At 52.8% G+C, this 18438-nt stretch overlaps 1 protein-coding gene across 1 annotated transcript in view; it reads left to right on the top strand.

The window, feature by feature from the left end:
- Positions 1-17636, top strand: part of C1H6orf132 (chromosome 1 C6orf132 homolog) — a 33078-nt gene extending 15442 nt beyond the window's left edge. Inside the window, exons 3-5 of the mRNA XM_041745314.1 lie at positions 9930-10005; positions 12270-15267; positions 15781-17636. Of these exons, the coding sequence (XP_041601248.1) occupies positions 9930-10005; positions 12270-15267; positions 15781-15898 (3192 nt within the window). The 3' untranslated portion in view covers positions 15899-17636. The remainder of the gene's footprint in view (positions 1-9929; positions 10006-12269; positions 15268-15780) is intronic.
- Positions 17637-18438: the final 802 nt, after the last annotated feature.

Here is an 18438-nt window from a genome sequence, read left to right on the forward strand (position 1 = left end):
TAGAGCTTAGCTGATAGGACAGCCAGTAGTGGGAAGCTTGTGCTTACTTCTCTCTGAGGCTCTTTCTTACCATCCTCTGGTCTGAATCAAGCCGTCCCCAGGGTGACGCATTTAAGGAATTAAAAATTAAATGCCAATGTGGCAAATATAGGGAAACTGGCTGGACAGGTCCCTAGGGGAGCCCCAGGCGATGAGAGCTCCCTGGGTCACCCCACCCAATGAGTCAGGCAGGCCTGGCTGTGCCTGGGGAGGTGTCAGGCTGGGCTGGGGGCAGGAAACTCCATCTGTTCTGGATCCCTCCCTCTATTCCTCTGTGCCTGAAGCTCCAAGTCAGTGGGATTTCTGCTTTCTGCTCCACCCACTTTCAACTCAGCTCTGAACTCAAGGTCCACGCTGCCTTTTGGGGTTGTGTTTGAGCTTCTTGGGATGAGCCAAGCAGGGCAGTCATTATGCCTGCCTGATTTGTGTAGCTGACATTAGCTGGAAGGGTTGTGGGGTGAGGGAGCACTGTGTGTTTGTGGTGGTGGGTGTCAGGGGCCTGTAACAAGATAAAGTGCACATGGAGCACATGGAGCCTCCCATCCCCATGGTAGCCCACTGCCTCCTCTACCCACCTGGCTCCTACCCTCACAGTGATCAAGGGCCTCACTCTCAACCTCTACAGCTTCATCCTATCCACAGACAGCACCCCCTTGGCCATACTCTGGGCTCAGGGATATGCATACCCCTAACTTGGGCTGAACTCAGGAGATTTAACTGGGAAAGAAGTTCTAAAAGTGGGCTCAGGGTCATTTAAGTGGGGGATTCTAAGGGTCTTGGGGCCCAGAGCAAGGTAAAAAAGGGAGTGGTATGAGCTCCAAGGGAATGTCCCCTTGATCCCATAGACTCTTCACTCTGTAGGGAACCAAAGCAGGGCCTTCCTAGCACAGAGACAGGGGAAGGGCCCTGCGTCCAAGAGCAGTTTGAGATAGCACGTAGGTTCAGAGGAAGATGGCCTTGTTAGTGGAGATTCTTCTCTGACCCCCCGGAGAGAGTTGGAGCTGTGACAAGGTAGAGGCCAAGGTGGAGGAAGAAATGAAGTTCTTTTTTTAATTTTTATTTTATTTTTATTTATTTATGATAGTCACACACAGAGAGAGAGAGAGAGAGAGAGAGAGAGAGGCAGACACAGGCAGAGGGAGAAGCAGGCTCCATGCACCGGGAGCCCGACGTGGGATTCGATCCCGGGTCTCCAGGATCGCGCCCTGGGCCAAAGGCAGGCGCTAAACCGCTGCGCCACCCAGGGATCCCTGAAGTTCTTTTATAAAATGCTCACTAGCTCCCCACTTCAGAGAAGCTGCTCTGTGGAGAATGCACAGTTGCCCTTCTGCCCCTGGCCAGCACCCCCTACCTTCACACTCTTCAAAGCCAAGCAACACCTAGCTGGGCTTCACCCAGCTTGGCACTTTGGAGGAGTTTCCTTGTAACTGTCACTCTAGGGTTCCACCCTCCCTGCTCCTGCAGCCTACAGTGGTTTCCCCCAATCATGGCCAACTCTAAGTCTGACTCAGGGTCATTTTCCTCACCCCCTGCATCTCCACACCCCATTCTGAGGTGCCCCAGCCAAGCTCCAGGAGCAATCTGATGAGGAGGCTTGCATTCCACAATGTGTGGCTAAGACTCAGACTTGGCCTACGCCCAAGGTCAACCATGTGTTGCCCATTGGCCCAGCCCCTGGTGACCCACCCTTGGGGCTTGGCTGGATTTTGAGGAATCCCAGATATGAGGATGTGTGTATCCCAGGCATGAGGAGGCCAATAGGGTAAGCTGGAGCCATTGATAGAAATTAGTTATGTTCCGCTGAGCCTTTGTGGGTCTATGATCCCCTAAAACTTTAAGGGGGAAGATAACCTACCCTCAAATAGTGGGTATTTTCTATCTTTCCTCTTTCTTAACTCTGGAATGTTTACAGTCAAAGGGCAGGGATTTTATGTGATCTGACCCTGACCACAGGGAAGCATCTGTCTCTTCAGATTCAGCCAGACACAACAAGCTGGAGGCTGTGCCATGGAACCAAGTCTCCAAGTTCTTGGGCCACTGAGCTGTGTTAAGACCCGAGGAAGGAGAGCCCCAGGGGAAATGACCTTTCTCGAGTGCTAGCTAACTCTGCAGGATCTCTTTAGGCATGTGGTAACTTCTCCTAACTTAAGGGAAACAGGATCATCCTCATTTTACAAATGAGAAAACAGCCTCAGAAAGCAAGAGAGGCGCACACTTATTGGGCACCGACCTCGTGTCAGATACAGTCTTTGATTCCTTTGAGACGGTGGAGTTAAATTAAGACTGCCCAGCTTGGGATCCCTGGGTGGCGCAGCGGTTTGGTGCCTGCCTTTGGCCCAGGGCGCGATCCTGGAGACCCAGGATCGAATCCCATGTCGGGCTCCCAGTGCATGGAGCCTGCTTCTCCTTCTGCCTGTGTCTCTGCCTCTCTCTCTCTGTGTGTCTCTCACGAATAAATAAATAAAATCTTAAAAAAGAAAGAAAGAAACCAACCGAGAACAGGCAAGTGAGCCTCTGAGCACCCCGCCCCCCGCCCGGCCGTGCCCCTCCCTGCTGCAGAGCTTTCCCCGCGGGTGCCTGGGGCAGAGTCCAGCCCTGGCGCTGCCAGGTGGGGCACTCCACCTGAAACTGGGCCTCAGCCCCAACCTGTCCCAACACCCGGACAACGCCTAGAAGCTAAGATCATTGATCACCTCACTGTTCACACAGGGTGCAAGCCAGCTCCCTGGCTCAGCCAAGCAGCCTTTTACAAACCATCACAGCCTAGTATACTGGAAAGTTGTCCAGCAATAATTAGTTGCTGGGGAGGACGGCAGTGGAGGCAATTCCAAGAATATTTATATTTATTTTCCTCCTTGAGCCTGACGCGGGACTCAATCCTGGGTCTCCAGGGTCACACCCTGAGCCGAAGGCAGGCGTTCAACTGCTGAGCCACCCAGGCATCCCTCTCTCTCAGTTGGTTTCTCCACGCACAGGTCAGTGTGGCCCTCTGTCAAGGTGGGCTGCCTGCCTCAAGGGCCACACCCCCCTGTCCCCCGAGTCTGTTGGAGGCGCATGCCAGCTGCTGTCAGCAGCGCCCCAGGGGCACAGGCTCTGTCATTTTCTCAGCACCAGCGTGCCCAGGGTGGCGCATGGCCAGCTCCTTGACTGACTGCCCCTGTCAAAGCCCCTTGTCTGAGGTCAGCAGTGACCTGAAGCCCAGCCCTGCCCGCTTGGCCTCACCCCGTGGCCCCTGGAAAAGCAGTTTGGGCAACTCGTCCTCTTCCCCACCTGCCTCTTCCCCTCCCGGGAGACAGACAACCATCTGGAATGTCTGTCCTACTCCCGTCATGGAGGCCTGGCCGCGGAGTGCCCAGGCCACCCCACAAGGCATAGGGTGAGCGGAGTCACTGGCAGGACACCTGGAGGGCCTGGCCTCACAGGGCACCATGGTTGAAGTGATCCTTAGCCAGCACTTGCAGAAGAGGCAGGGAGGCCAAGAGGGAGAAGTGACTGTGCTCCCAGTCCATTGGTGGCAGGGTGGCTCCAGAACACAGGCTTTCCAGCTCTCCTGTGTTCTTTCTTCCTCTCAGTCACTCAGCCAAGAGCTCATTCACTTAACACACTAGTTGCGTTGTCCATTCTGTGTCAAGTATAAACAAAGAATTAGCTGTCATCCGGCCCACAAGGAGGCTGGGCTGGGCAGCAGACTCCACTCACCTATGCTAGGTTCCGTGCAGCATGAGGGCACTATTGTGGTGGCAAAATTGGCTCTGACCTTCCAATTCTGACCCGGCCACTTACTAGCTGTGCGACTGTGAGCAATGTTCCTCACTTTCTGTGCCTCAGAGTCCTCATCTAAAAAATACAAACAACCTTCCTCTTAGGGTCACTATGACTTACTGGGTTGCTACATGTCAAGCACTCATGATGGTGCCCAGCACCAAGTAGGCACCTGAGAAATGTCAGCTCTGGTCATAACGCACACAGGGTGATGAGCACACAGGGTAGAGAAATTAACTCTGGCTGGAGTTGCCAAGGAGGGCTTCATGGGTAAGGGACATTTATTCTGGGGTTTAAAGGATAACTAGGGGTTTTCCTGGCAAAGAAGAGCATCTCAGGCAGAGTCAGAGCAAGAGCAAGGCTGTGGAGACCCAAGAAGATACGGGAATGAATCTCAAGCAGCTGCAGTGGTTCTCAACACGTGGGGGGAGGGAGGTGTGGCCAAATGACCTAGGGGCTTTCTCAAGTTTTTCACCCACCCACAGAACCTCTTCAGAGGGTGGTGAGGGCTCTGAAGAGGGTGGTGTCTCTGGCTTCCTGAGGATCCCTGCAGCAAGGAGCCCACTGGCTCGTGAGTGAGTCAGGTCCCCATGTACACTGGAGTGGGAAAAAGATGAGAACCGCTGATGGGAGCCCAGGGTTTGTGGAGACGCTGGGGAGAAGATGGCAGGAGCTGCAGAAGGGACAGCTTATGAAAGTTCTCGAATGCCGTGTGAAGGTGCTTGAATTTCATCTTCTGGACCAGTGGAAGCTTTCTGAGCAGGAAGTGACCTGTGTTGAGATGCATTTCAGAAAGAACATCCTGGCATCTGGTTTAAAGAATAGAGTGAGGCAGAGGCCAGAGAAGTATCTGGAGACAATGACAGTAGTTTGTCTGGGTAAGGAAGGACTGAAGAAGGGATGAGCAGAATCCGGTGACAAGCTGGGTGATAACTGTATGCCCAGAAAGATAGGGGGGTATATAACTAATTGTGGGTCTTTGGGCAAGCCACCTAGCCTCTCTGTGCCTCAGCTTCCTTTTCCGTAAAAGGGAGGTCGCTATAACAGCATCTATCTCGTCAGATTGTTGTGGAAAGCAAATGAGTTAAGAGGTAGAAAACACTGAAAGAGCACCTGGCACAGCGTAAGTGCTAGGAAATCAGCAACTTGCATTATGACATCCGAGACTGGGAGTACTGGAGATGGGGGGGAGAAGGATGGTGTGAGGTGCTGATGTCCAGGGAATGGAGAAGCTCTGAGGCTCTCTCAGCACCTTCTTCTTTTTTTTTTTTTTTTTAAGATTTTATTTATTTATTCATGAGAGATACAGAGAGAGGCAGAGACACAGGCAGAGAGAGAAGCAGGCTCCATGCAGGGAGCCCGACGCGGGAAGCACCTTATTTTTGGATGGTCTTTATCTTACATTTTAACTTTTTTTTAAATTGTAAGATACACATAGCATAGGGGTGCCTGGGTGACTCTCAGTCAGCTGGGTGTCTGCCTTTGGCTCAGGTATGAACCCAGAATCCTGGTATCCAGCCTCCACATCAGGCTCCCTGCCTAGCAGGGAGCCTGCTTCTCCTTCTCCCTCTGCCATACCCCCTGCTTGTGCTCTATCTCTCTGTCAAATAAATAAATAAAATATTTTTAAAAATACACATAAAAGTTGCCATTGCAACCATTTTAAAATGTATAATTCAGTAGCATCATGTAATTTTTTCTTTCAACCAATCCTAATGTGCAGAAAAGTTACAGGACTAGTGCAAAGAATGCTCTAGAGCCTTCACCCACATTCATCACATTTGCTTTATTTGCTTTCTCCATCCTTGATACAGACACATTGTTTCTTCCTGAACCATTGAAGAGTAAGCTGAGACACTACATCCCTCTACTCCTAAATACTTCTATGTGTGTAACCTAAGAACAGAGACATTTCCTGCACAATTACTGAATTCAGGAATTTAATACTGATATGATACTTTTACCTAATGCACATTTATATTGATATTGCCAATTGTCCCATTAATGTTATTCATGACACACATCCCAGGATCCATTTGAGGATCAAACATTGCATTTAGAGGCCACCTGCAAGCCCCCTTCTGAAGGAGGCTTTTCCTCAGTTCTTTGAGGCTAAAGAAGGCAGGTCAGGGAATTCAGCACTCATGGAGGTGGACGCTGTCTACATCTGTGCATTTGCCCACTAAAACATGGCACCATCCAAGCCAGCCCCGAGTCTACCCTGATGAGTGAGGGGCTCTCATCTTCTGGGTCTGTTTTTCTAGGATGAAAGTTAAAATGAATTTGTATTTGCCTTGGCGGGACGCACAGCAGTGGAAGGGACAGCTAAGTGAGCTAGCTGCTAGGGCTGTGTGGGAATGGGTGGGAAGGGGAGGGGCCAGCTGGGACTTGGGGATGCAAGGTTAGTTCACTTCAGTACTGGGAGCTCCTGAGATGAGGCTAGACTTTGGGACCTGCCCCAAGGGTGGTGAACAGTGGAGAGCCACAGCACCTCAAGCAGTGCAGCGAGATGGTGGGAGTGTTCTGGGACCCCCATGTCTCGAAGGAGAACCTGAAAAGTTTGACCTCTGCCTGCACGGTTGCTCCAGGGCCGCTCATGAGACAGACTTCCAATCTGTGGTCTTGAGAGTCTAATGTGTTTGCAGAGTTCTTGAAGATCAAAGGGTGGGATGGGCAGTTGTACCTCCGGCCCATAAAGTCTGTCCGTCTCCTTCCACACATAATTATACTGAAGCATCCAAGGTGATCCAGAAGGTGCTTCTAGGATTCCAGGCAGCTTAGCTTTGATCATTCACAATTTTTTCACCTTTGTGGGAGAGATGATTGGAAGACACAACCCTTCAACTAACACTGGTTTCCTGGGTTAGGAATATCATCTCGTTTAATCCTCATAATGCCCTACAAAGTAGGAAATATTAGCCCCATTTTGTAAGTGAAGAAAAACGGGTAATTTGTAGAAAAGGTGAGTTGGGAGGCCTAGGTTTGCACCCCGGCTCTGTTAAGGGATCTGAGACAACACAGGTAAAGCTCTCAGTGCTGGCACACTGTAGGTATGTGAGTGATGGTTTAACAACACCGCCACCACTGCTCATCCAAGGAAGATCACACTCGTGGCAAAATTCAGAGCATGCATGGAATCCAAGACTTTCTATGCTGAGTCCCAATGTCCTTTTATTTTCCAATTATGTTCAAAAGAGGAAACAGAAGTCTCAACCATGGATTTTGAAGGTCTGGCCTCCACCTCATCAAAATCAGAGGGTATATACTTGATGAAGGTTTATTAGACAATCAGTGTGAGTGTTGCATCTCAGAATGTCTTGGGAGACACTCCTTAGATAGGCTGCCCTCCCCCAGTCCAGATCTCTGGGTTTGAGAGACATGAAAAACAAGTGTGTGTTGGCCATGTGAATCAGGTAGGGGCAGGGAAACATTACTAAGAGGAAAAGAATGATGCCCCGTGGCTACTCCAGCTTCAGAATTCTTTGAGAACATGAAGATGAGTGGTTTGTTGCCCCAACTGGCCAAAGAGTAATTCAGAGTTTACCCTTGGTAACCCAGAGTCTCATGGATATTTTCAAAACACCTGTCTTGAATCCCCCAACTTATATATGAAGCCATTAGGCCATTAAGCCCAGAAAGTGAGTTAGCACTATCAGCCCATCAGTGAGTAACAATAACAATATAGCTTACTGTGTGTCTAGCTTTGGGGGTTCCGCATAGGACATAGTCCCTGGGCTCCAAGGTCAACCACATCTCATTGGAGGAACTAGGGGAATATCGAGAGAGCAAATAAATATCTTCCTTTGAGGGGCTTGGCTGTGGGCTACTCTGAAGAGCATCAGGTCAGAGAGGGCTCCTAGTAATAACGTTTATTGAGCTCACACTTTTTTTTTTTTAAAGATTTTATTTATTTATTCATGAGAGACACACACAGAGAGAGAGGCAGAGACACAGGCAGAGGGAGAAGCAGGCTCCATGCAGGGAGCCCGATGTGGGACTTGATCCCGGGACTCCAAGATCATGCCCTGGGCTGAAGGTGGTGCTAAACCTCTGAGCCACCAGAGCTGCCCTACTGAGCTCACACTTAACTGGCTTTCACTACATGCCAGGAGCGAAGTACTTTTTTGTGTTTTGTGTCATTTAGCCTCACGACTGCCCTAGAAGAGGTAAATTCTATTTTTATCACCACCTCACAGGCAGAGACACAGAGAGCTTAGGCAACTGGCACAGTCCTACAGCTAGTAGGTGGCAGATCTGGAATTCAAATCCAAGTAGTCTGGTTCCAAAGCCAGTGCCCTTAGCTCCTTCACTCTACCGTCCTCCTGGTCGGGCTCAGCGAACCATTGAAGAATGAGAGATTTTAGAGAAGCAAAATACCAAGGGACACAAGCACCGCAGACCTGGGTTGGCAGTACTGGTTATGTGACTATTGACAACTTACCAAATATTTCTGAGCCTCAGTGTCCCCATCTGGTAAATGGGGATAGCACCTTCTTCGTAGAGTGGTATGATGGAGATAATATATTTAGAGAATAGAGCAAGGGATATTATTGTTAGAAATAGAGGGCGGGAAGAGGGTCACAGCCTGACCAACACCCAGCCTCAGAAATGAACATGAACCCCATGTATGAGTTGGAAGGATAGTGGAAATTGATAGTTGGAAGGGAAGTGGTCAAACTAGGATGCGGGATGGGTCTATCAGCTTGAGTGGGAAATAAAACCTGGCTGGGAAGTATGAGGCCAGGGTATCGAGGACTTTGAAAGCTACCATAAAATGCTCCACATCACTTCAAAACGCAGGTGTGTGGATTTTGTTGATGTATGGAAATGTGTATTTGGAAAAAAAAATGGAATGCAAAATAGTACAAACGGACAGCTGTGTAAACATATTATGCTCTGTTAGGCTTAAGATCAGAAGGGCATCTGCAGTCCTATAAATATTCTAGGTCACTACTTTTAATTTATTTATTTTTCTGGAAATACCTAATGAAAACCAAGAGTGAACAGGAGGCCATGTTGAAGAAATTGGCCTTTATCTTGTGGACATACATGGGGGAGCAAGGCAGATTTGTTTTGTTTTAATTGGGATCTAATTCATAGGCAGTCGACTCATTATTTGTGGATTTGGTTATTTGCAAATTCGCCTACTTGCAAAAATTTATTTGTGAATCCAAAGCAATACTCCAGATGCTTTGGACCTGTGCAGAGCTGTGAAAATTTTACGTTACCTGATGCACATGGTCCCAGCTGAGATCAAACAAGACACTTTGCCTTCGTGCTTCAGCTCTCATACTGTATATAAATTGCACTTTAGTGCCATGGGGGTTTTTTTTGTGTGTGTTTATTCACTTTTTGTTGGTGATTTCACTGTTTAAAATGGGCCTCAAGCATAGTGCTCATGTGCTAACATCCCTAAGTACAAAAAGCTGTGATAAACCTTACAGAAAAAATATGTATGTTAGATAAGCTTTGTTCAGGCTTGAGTTATAGTGCTATTGACCATGGGTTCAATGTCATCGAATAAAGAATATTATCGATTAAGGTGTCTTTAGGGGTGCCTGGGTGGCTCTGTTTTTGGTCATCTGCCTTTGGCCTAGGTCATGATCCCAGGGTCCAGGGATCGAGCCCCACATTGGTTCCCTTCTCAGCAGGTTGCCTGCTTCTCCCTCTCCCTCTGCTGCTCCCCCTGCTTGTTCTCTCTCTCTCTTTCTCTCAAGTAAATAAAATATTTTTTTAATTAAAAATACAGTGTCTAAACAGAAACACACAAGACTCACCTGTATACTAAATCCACTCTTTTAAGGGTTTATTTATTTATTTGAGGGGTGGAGCTGGGGCAGAGGGACAGGGAGAAAAAGAACCTGAAACAGGCTCCACGCCCAGCCTGGAGCTCTATCCCATCACCCTGAGATCATGACCTGAGCCAAAATCAAGAGTCAGACGCTCAACCAACTGAGCCACCCAGGCACCCTAAAATTCATCCTTTTAAATTAGCCCTTTTATATTTTAGTATATTCACAAAGCTATAGAACCCTCCCCAATGCTACTGATTTTTGAGCAGTAAAATGACCTCCCAGAGCAGCAAGTTAAGAATTGTCTTTCTCTATTCCCGCTCTGCCCTCATTCAGAATGCCCAGGAAAACCATGGACTGGCTGTGCCCACCCCCTCTGTCCCAGGAGACTTTGCAGACAAAGAATTGACAGGTAAGAGGACCCTGGGCATGGGGCTTGTCCGTCTTTCTTTCCTCCTCTGGCCCACCTCCCCACCTGGGGATAAAGCTGGAGTCCCTTGGCCTTTTGGCTACTGGCTGCAGTGGGTGGGAGTTGAAGAGAGCCAAGGTTGACTAAGGTCCACTTCCAGTAGGGGAAGGATGATGAGGGCCAAGGGCAGCATGAATCGGAGGGAAAGAACCCCTGGAGTCAGACCTGGCTTTGGGTCCCAGCTCCCCCCACAGATTAGCTCTGCTTCCTTGGGCGAATCACTTAACACCTTGCACCTCTGTATCTGTAAATGAGCCACAACCAAGACAATTCCAGTTCTAGAGGAGTGAATGAAGTATGGGATGGGACATTAGTCACTTCTTGTCACGCTCTGCTCAAAACCTGTCAGTGACTTCCCGTGTCGCGCAAAGAAAAGGTTCTTGCTGGGACTTCCAGAATCCGGCCTCCCCTGGCCTCACCTCCTGCTTTCTTTCTCTGTCTCATACTGCTCTGCTGTCCTGGTCTCCTTGTTGCCTTTCAACACCAGGCGCCTTTCCACCCGAAGGTCTTTGCACTGCCGTTCGCTGTGCCTCGGCTGCTCTTACCCTGTACCTAGGGACAGCTCTCTCCCTCCTTCACTGCCCCTCTGCTCAGATGTCACCTTCTCAGTGAGGCTTCTCTGACCACTCTATTCAAATCGTATCCCCAGCGCTCCTCCTGGGTGTTTCCACCTACTACTCGTCATCTAACGTGGTAATAGTTTACTGATGTGTTATGTTTGCTTGTGTCTCATTGTCCCATTAAGACGTAACCTCCAGGGGGGGCCAGTATTTTGACTATTTTTGTTTTGTTTTCACTGCTGTGTCACAGCTCCTAACACGTGCTTAATGAATGTTAGTTTTTTCTCCTCCCCACCCTCAGTATGTCTTTTGTCTTGAAGTCAGACAGCTGGGAGGAGCCTTCAGAGCAGCACGTTCCCAAGGTTTGTCATGCTCTGTGCTAGAAACTGAGAGGAGGCGAAGCAAAGGCCAGGTGCCCTTAAGAGAGAAGTAACCAGGGCATCCCTGTGGTCTGCAGACTCTGCAGAGTCGAGAGGCCAGGGCCCAGCCCCAAGAAGGGAGGGGTGCGAGCTGCTGGGGCCAGGGGTGCTGGCATCTCTCTACTGCCTGGGTAGTTCAGGTCACCTTCTTTCTACATACCCTCAGTCCATCTCATAGTCCAGAAGCTGATCCAGGAGCTCTCTGTGAGGTGGGAAGCTGGAATCTTTGGAGTTGCTCGTGTATATTGCTCCCTCCTGCACGTCTTTCACCCAAACTTCCTACTGAGAAGGTCTCCTGGAGCCTGCCCCTGATCCACGACTTCTCATTTTCCCCCTCATTTTCCCCATCTGACAGTCTGAAAAGTTAAGTGCAGGTGGTAGGAATCAAAGTGGTCACTGTTCATGAAGTGCCTACTCTGGGCCTAGCACCATGATAAGCCCTTTATGTGTATTTACATGAATTCTCTTATGAATCCTCACCACGGCTTTATGTGGTAAGCACTGACGTCATGCTCATTTTGTAGATGACAAAAACGGAGGCTCAGAAAGGTTAATTGGTGTGTCCAAGGTCATGCATTGGGTTAAGTGGGAGAGCTGGGATTTGAACCCCAGACTTTCTGGCTTTGTATCAGCTAGGGCCCCTTTAAGAAACAACTGGCACATTCAAAGGGCATCACCAAAGCATTTAATAAAGGGATGATATACAAGAGTGTGAACAGAGTTCGAGGACTGAAGAGGATGGTGATATCTCCAGAGGCCGAAGGAGCAGTAGGGAGCTACTCCTGTATCTGAGCTGTGGGACGGTGGCTAAGTTGATGGAAGAGCAGCCCTTGCTAACTGTGGGCCCATCAGGAAGGCAGCCGAGGATCGATACCCTGGCCTCTCTGCCCCCACCCTCTGATCTGCCAGCAGCTCCCATCGGCTCAATCCCTCTGTAGGCAGAGAATAAGGGAGTCCTGGCACACAGCAGGGCAGAGAAGAGTGAAGCAAACAGAATATTCAGTCCAGGCTCCAGAGGCTGTGCCTAGCATAGTCAGCCCCCCCGCCCCAGAAGGGAGAGGCTCACTCCCAGCACAGCTCAGGAGACTGGAGACATCCCTCCAGGTCAGGAGGAAAGGCATGAAACTGGCCAGTTATTCTCTTGGGCACCGCCCTACCCTGTGCACACAGAGATGGGCCAGGCTGGTTGCTTCACTGTGCCCTCTTCTTTGCTTCTCCCTTCTTTCAGGTACCAGCTCACTAGTCAACGGCAACCTCCGACTGTACAGCTCTGTGGGTGACCTAAGACCTGGGCATTATGGGCAGGACCCACTCATCCCCCCACCGCCCCCAGGCCCAGCCCCGGGGCCACCCCCAGACACTTGGCAACCTCGAGAGGAGTCCCCACCACCTCCACCTCCACCTTCCATGGCTCCCCCACCGCCTCCCCTGCTGCTGGAACCCCCACCCCCACCTAGCACGGCCCCACCTCCGCCCCCAGTATTAGGGGTCCCAGTCCCCCTCTCCACCCTTTCCTCCCCATCCACACCTACCCCTCCGGACTTCATTCCTCCTGCCCCACCCTTGGCCTCTGTAGCCCCACCCCCACCCCCTTTGCCAGCCCCAGCACCCCCAGCATCTCCTCATACAACAGGGACTCGCCTCTTTCCCCCTGGGGGTGTCACCAAGTGGAAATCAGAGGTAGCACTGAATGGCAGGCTGCCAGAGACCCCCCAAACCAGCCCCCCACCGAGCCCAGCTGAGCCAAAGGGGAGCCTTCTGGGACCTAAGCCGGACTCCCACCTTACTTTCCCCCGCTCACTCAAAGTGCCTCCCCCAACCCCAGTCAGAACTTCATCCATCCCAGCTCAGGAAGCACAGGGAACTCCTCCAGAGGAAGAAGTGGCCACCAAGAAAGCCCCCAATCGACTCCCACTGCCTCCCACCTTCCACATCCGCCCCGCGTCCCAGGTCTACCCGAACAGGGCCCCTGAGCCAGATCACCCAGGGGAGCAGCGCGCTGCAGCCCCAGGCAGCCCCAGGCTGGGCCAGGCCCAGTCCTGGACGAAGGAACATGCAGAGACTCCACCAATGGCCCCTCCCCTCCCACCTCCTGCACCCCCACAACCTCCCCCAGCACCGCCACTGCCCCCAGCTGCCCCTCCTTTACCTTCTGCTGAGAAGGCAGCTCCTCTACCTTCTGGGTTTACAAAAAGCCGCAAACCCAGCTCCCCTGCTCCCAAACCCAAACCTAACCCCCCCAGCCCAGAGGACACGGCCTCCTCAGCGCCTGTGGACTGGCGGGATCCCAGCCAGATGGAAAAGCTTCGGAGTGAGCTCGCAGCCTATCTCTGTGGCTCCAGGAGGGAGGACCGACCCCTCAGTCACAAGGCAGGCCCAACAGCAGCCTTTCAGGAGAAGGAGGGCAAGAACGGCCCCAGCCTGCCAGAGAAGGAGGTTCCTCCAAGCCTGCCAGAGAAGGAGGTCCTCCCAAGCGCTCCTGAGAAGAGTCCCTGCAGCCTGCCAGAGAAGGGGGCTGCCACCAGCCTGACCCTCCCCCCCGTGGACTACATCCCCCAAGACCCCCTGACTCCCAGTGTCCGGCAGATCCGGAGTGAGCTGGAGGCCCGGCTCTCCTCATCAGCAGAGAAGGAAGCCAAGCCCAGCATCGGGTCTCTGCCTCCCAAACCTCGGCTGGAAGGGGGAAGAATCTTTGAAAACAGGGGTAATAATGGGAAATTCTCTAAGCCTGTGGCCAAGAATTTGCCACCGCCATCCACCACCCCTCTGCCAACCACACCACTTCAGTCCAAGGCCACACCTGGGCCAGCCTTACCACCCAAGCCCACGCCTGGACCAGCCGCACCACCCAAGCCCACGCCTGGACCAGCCGCACCACCCAAGCCCACGCCTGGGCCTGCCCTCCCATCCGCAGCCACAGCGGTACCCACTACATCATCCCAGCTGATAGAGAAGAACCTAGTCCCAGGTGGTCAGTGGGAGAAGCTGAAACCTCAAGAACTCACGGAGCCTCTCCAGATAGAGGCAGAAGGGCACCCCACAGAGGCCAGTAAGCCTCCTATGCTGGGAACCCACCCATCTCCAGCCCTCCCACCAAAGAGATCCCCTGGCAGAGAAGAGGTGACATTTCTCTACAAGCTCCATCGCAACCAGAGAAGCCCCAGAGAAGAGGCTGTTATGGGGTTGGCACCGCAGGCCACAGGTTCAGCTGTGGGGTCGGGAGACCCTGCGGAGGTGAAGGAGCCCCAGCGGCAGCCAGCCAACACCCCCACCTCGGCCCAGCCTGCTGATGACGTCCTCAGACATCCGGTGACCGGGGAGCTGGTGCAGCCAGGCTCCCCGATGGCTCTGCTCCTCGCAGCCAGGCAGAGGGCGCAGAAGGGGAGGCCGGGAGGGCTTGCCCTGGGCCGGTCCGCCCTGCCAGGGAGCCTCCGTGACCACAGCAGCCAGCCCCAAGCAGGCTCGGACAGCATCTTCCATACGGAGGGCCAGCCCAACTCTTTCACCGTGGTCCCCAAGCTACCCAAGGAGGCGGAGAAGGACCCCCAGCTGGCCGCCGGACTCAGTCAGTGGAAGCCCCAGCCCCGAGGAGCCCCCGAGGCCAGGCAGCCAAGCCTCAGGCACAACGGGCCAAAGGCAGAGCCCCAGGCCCCTGCGGCCTGGGAGAGGCCGGCGTCCTCCAACCTGTCCCAGGGCCGCCTGCTGCCCAAATCCTTCTCGTCCCCTCCTTCTCCTTCCTGCAAGAGGGACGACGACGACGACGAGGGCGGGGAGTTCCACTTTGAGGTCATCCCGCCGCCGCCCGAGTTCAGCAACGACCCCGAGCCCCCGGCCCCGGCCGCCGCGCACCTGGGGCGCCGGGCGTCCCCGCCCCGGAACACCCTCGCGGCCGCGGAGCAGGCCTGGGCGCCTCGCGGCTTCTCGCGCCTCCCCGGGGGCCCGGAGCGCCGCTCGGGCGGGGGCGGGTCGCTCATCAAGAGGCGCCTGTACCTGGGGGAGCCCCCCCGCAGCCCCGGACAGCCCCGCGGCGGCCCGGGCCGCAGCCTCAGCTCCCCCAGCTGCTTCGGGCCGCCCGGGGGCCCCGACCTGCGGCGCGTCCGCGCGCCCCCCGGAGGCCTGCACGCGCGGAGGCTGTCGGCGGAGGGCGCGGCCCGCGGGGAGGCCCGGCTCAGGGCGCCCGGTGGCGGCGGCGACTACCGCCTGGGGCCCGCGGCCCAGGCCGGCAGGTGAGCAGGGGGCGGGCGAGGAAGGGGGGGGGCGCGTTACCTCCAAAGGGCTCTGTTGGCGCTTCCAGAACCCGCTTCCTTATTTCCCACCATCTCCCTTACCCTCTTTCCCACCCTCCTGCTTTCTCCACCAGCCCCCCCTCTTTCTGCGCTCTCTTTCCCACGCTCTAGAGACTCAGGGCTTCAGGCTAAGGGTGCTGTGGTGTCTGCAGGGGGATCTGAGTGGTCCATGCAAATGGGGATTTCCCATCCATCCAGAGAAGGATCCGGAGCTGCAGGGTGTTAGGCCCTGTTCTGTGGCCAGCCAAGCCCAGATGGGAGGAGGAGCCCTGGGTCTGCTGAAACACTACTGGTTGACTGGGGCCCACCCTGTCCACACCGGCTTGTATGGGCAGATACCACAGTGCTCAGCCTGTATCTTTTCCACTTGTGCCCTGAGGGAGATGGGAGGGCTATTGGTGAACTGGCTGCAAATATTAACCTCACCTCTCTCCTGCTTCTGCCCCATCCCAGGTCTCCCCACGGCACCCCCCACTACGGAAGCCCCATTAACACATTCACCGTGAGGCCTGGGACCCGCCATCCCATCTCCTACGTGTACTCTGGGAACCACCGGAAACCCCCATCCTGAGCCCAGGGTGGTGTTCTCAGCTCTACTCCGAGGGGGTCAGATCTGGGCACTCGTTTTTTTTGTTTTGTTTTGTTTTTGTGGGGGTGGGAGGGAGGAGGCAGGTGTTAGGCACCCTGACTTAAACATGGAGGAGTCTTTGTTACCCAAATACAGGCAGATGATGAGTGAGAAACAGTGGAAAGGTCAAGAGTGGGCTTCTGTTTCCCAAAGCGCTGGTGTGGCTGTGGACTGTCTGCCCGTTGAGATGGGCCTGGGAAGGTGGGAGGAACTTTTAAGGGCCTAGAGCCTGAGTTTTCCCTACCTGGGACTGTTAACTTTAGCAAGACTTACTTAGAGCAGTTTTATAAGCGTGGCCCACGGGCAAGTTCTAGAAGCAAGGGGCAGGGCTCTAACTGTGAATGGGAATCCATCTCCATGGCTGTGATTGTTGGTCTGGTGCCCCCAGAGGGCTGAGGCCCAGCTCCATCTGGGTAGAGGTGCAGGGCACTATAGATTCATCTCTTTAGCCAGCCCACCATTTGCCACCCCAAGAGGTGATTCCTGGAGTCCCTAGCATAGAAGCCACATTGAGATGGGATTAGGAAGGAATGTTCACATACAACATGTGGAGAAGGTACTGGGACAAAGTTCTTTGCATTGGCCAAGGGTGAGGTTAGGGGGGCTGGGGGGCTCATTGGCTCTGGCCCTGGTGCTTAGCTACCTTAGCTGCCAGGAAGCCTAGGGAAAGAAGACTTGGCCAGTGTGGGATGGAAGACAGAGGATAAAGCCTTGTTTTCCTTCTCAGATCCAAGCAGCCATGATTTTGGGGATTGGGTGCAACGAGCCAGAGGGCGTGGGGGCTTAACACCAAAGGTCTAACATAGCCAGAACCACCCATTTGGGATTTGGTGGTGGCATCAAACCCAACCACCCTTCCCAATCCCAACACTACAGGTCCCCAGTATTATTGAGGCTTTAAAATGCATAGTAGGGATGCTTGAAGGCAGAGAGAGCTGGTGGAGATGGGCACTGAGATCCGAGGGGTGTTTGCTGCAATGGGGAGTGCGTTTTGGGAAGTCTAGAGTGGGAGGACTGGGCTTGTTCAGATCAGGGGAGACCAATCAGTAGGATGACCATTTGTCCTTTGCCCAGGCAGTGTGGGTTCATGCCTGTTTTCCAGTGACTTAGACCCCCATCCACTTTCAAAAGAAGCCCTAGTTTGGATGATATATGTTCCCCACACATACCAGGAGACAATAGTCCTCTATCTGTCTTCCCTGTCTTCAGGCTTTGATGGGCCTAATTCCTGGGATCAGGCTGAGGCAGGCTGCCTCGGTAAGGAGGAAGGGCAGGGAGGGGCCCACCTGAGGAGCAGGGTGGTAGGAGCAGCCAGGAAGCAGTGCCTTTTGGGGGCAAGATGTTGAACCTTTATGCCTCGAGGTAACCAGCCACACATGGTACCAGGTTGTGGGGACAGCAGGTGAGCCATTTCAGGGAAGGAGAGTGCTAAGTACCCTGATGGGGCAGGATCTGGTTACCTGTGTTCAAGAAGCGAACTCCACCCCAACACTGGCACTGGCCCTATGTATATGTATGTATTTTCCCTGTACAATGTTTTATAAAAGAGTTCGCTAATTTATCTGCTGTATAAGGTTCAAGAGGAGTGGGGTGTGGACTCCCAGCTGTATATTGCTCTGGAGGGAGGGGAAGGACTGGCTGTCACTTGGCTTGGAAAATAAACAGGCGAGTTTGGACTGGCCTCAGCTCTGTGGCTGTGGATTGATGACTCGGAGCTCCTTTGGGGTGAATGAGAGGTTGGAAGAGCTCAGCTGGGGAAGGCTGAGCACAGGGTGGTGGCTAAACCCGTGAGCCACTTTGCTGGACCCACACTTCCACTTCTGACCCTTAGGTTCTCTCGGTCTTTAAATCCTTCAAGGGGAAAAAGCAGAGCTAAAGTCAGGTGATAGCAAACTGTGTCCTTAAGCAAGTCTCTTTGACTCTTTGAACCTCAGTTTCTTCTTCTGTATAGTGGGCATGATAATAATGCCTCCCTAATAAGGCTGCTGTGAAGATCAGAGGCAGGCATGTGGTCATTAACAAGTATTTGAAAAAAAAACCAACCAAACAAACAAGTATTTGAGGGATGACTGGTGGTAGGCTGTGTGTTTAGTATGGACATACATGACTCCCGCTCATGGCAACTCTAGTGGAGGAGAGAGGGGAGAAAAAGAACACTCAGAAAAAGAACATGCATTATAGTAAGTGATGGGAAGGAAAGAAACAGGGAGCGTGAGAGAATTACTGGAGGGTGGGGGAGAAGAGAGGATTATTTGAACCAGATGGTCAGGGAAGGCCTCTTGAAGTGGCAACATTTATGCCAGTTCTGTCAAAGCATCCAGCCAGTGGCTGTTCAGTAGTTGCTCAATAAATTGCATTTTTGGCTTATGACTACCTTAAGTTGCATGCGGCCTTTCACAGGTTTCCGTAAAGCTTTGACATGGTATCTTTAACTTTTCCAGAAGAGGAATCTGAGAACCAGAGAGGTCATCTCAAGACAGTGT

Source organism: Vulpes lagopus, chromosome 1 (assembly GCF_018345385.1).
Source record: "Vulpes lagopus strain Blue_001 chromosome 1, ASM1834538v1, whole genome shotgun sequence".
Lineage (NCBI taxonomy): Eukaryota > Metazoa > Chordata > Mammalia > Carnivora > Canidae > Vulpes > Vulpes lagopus.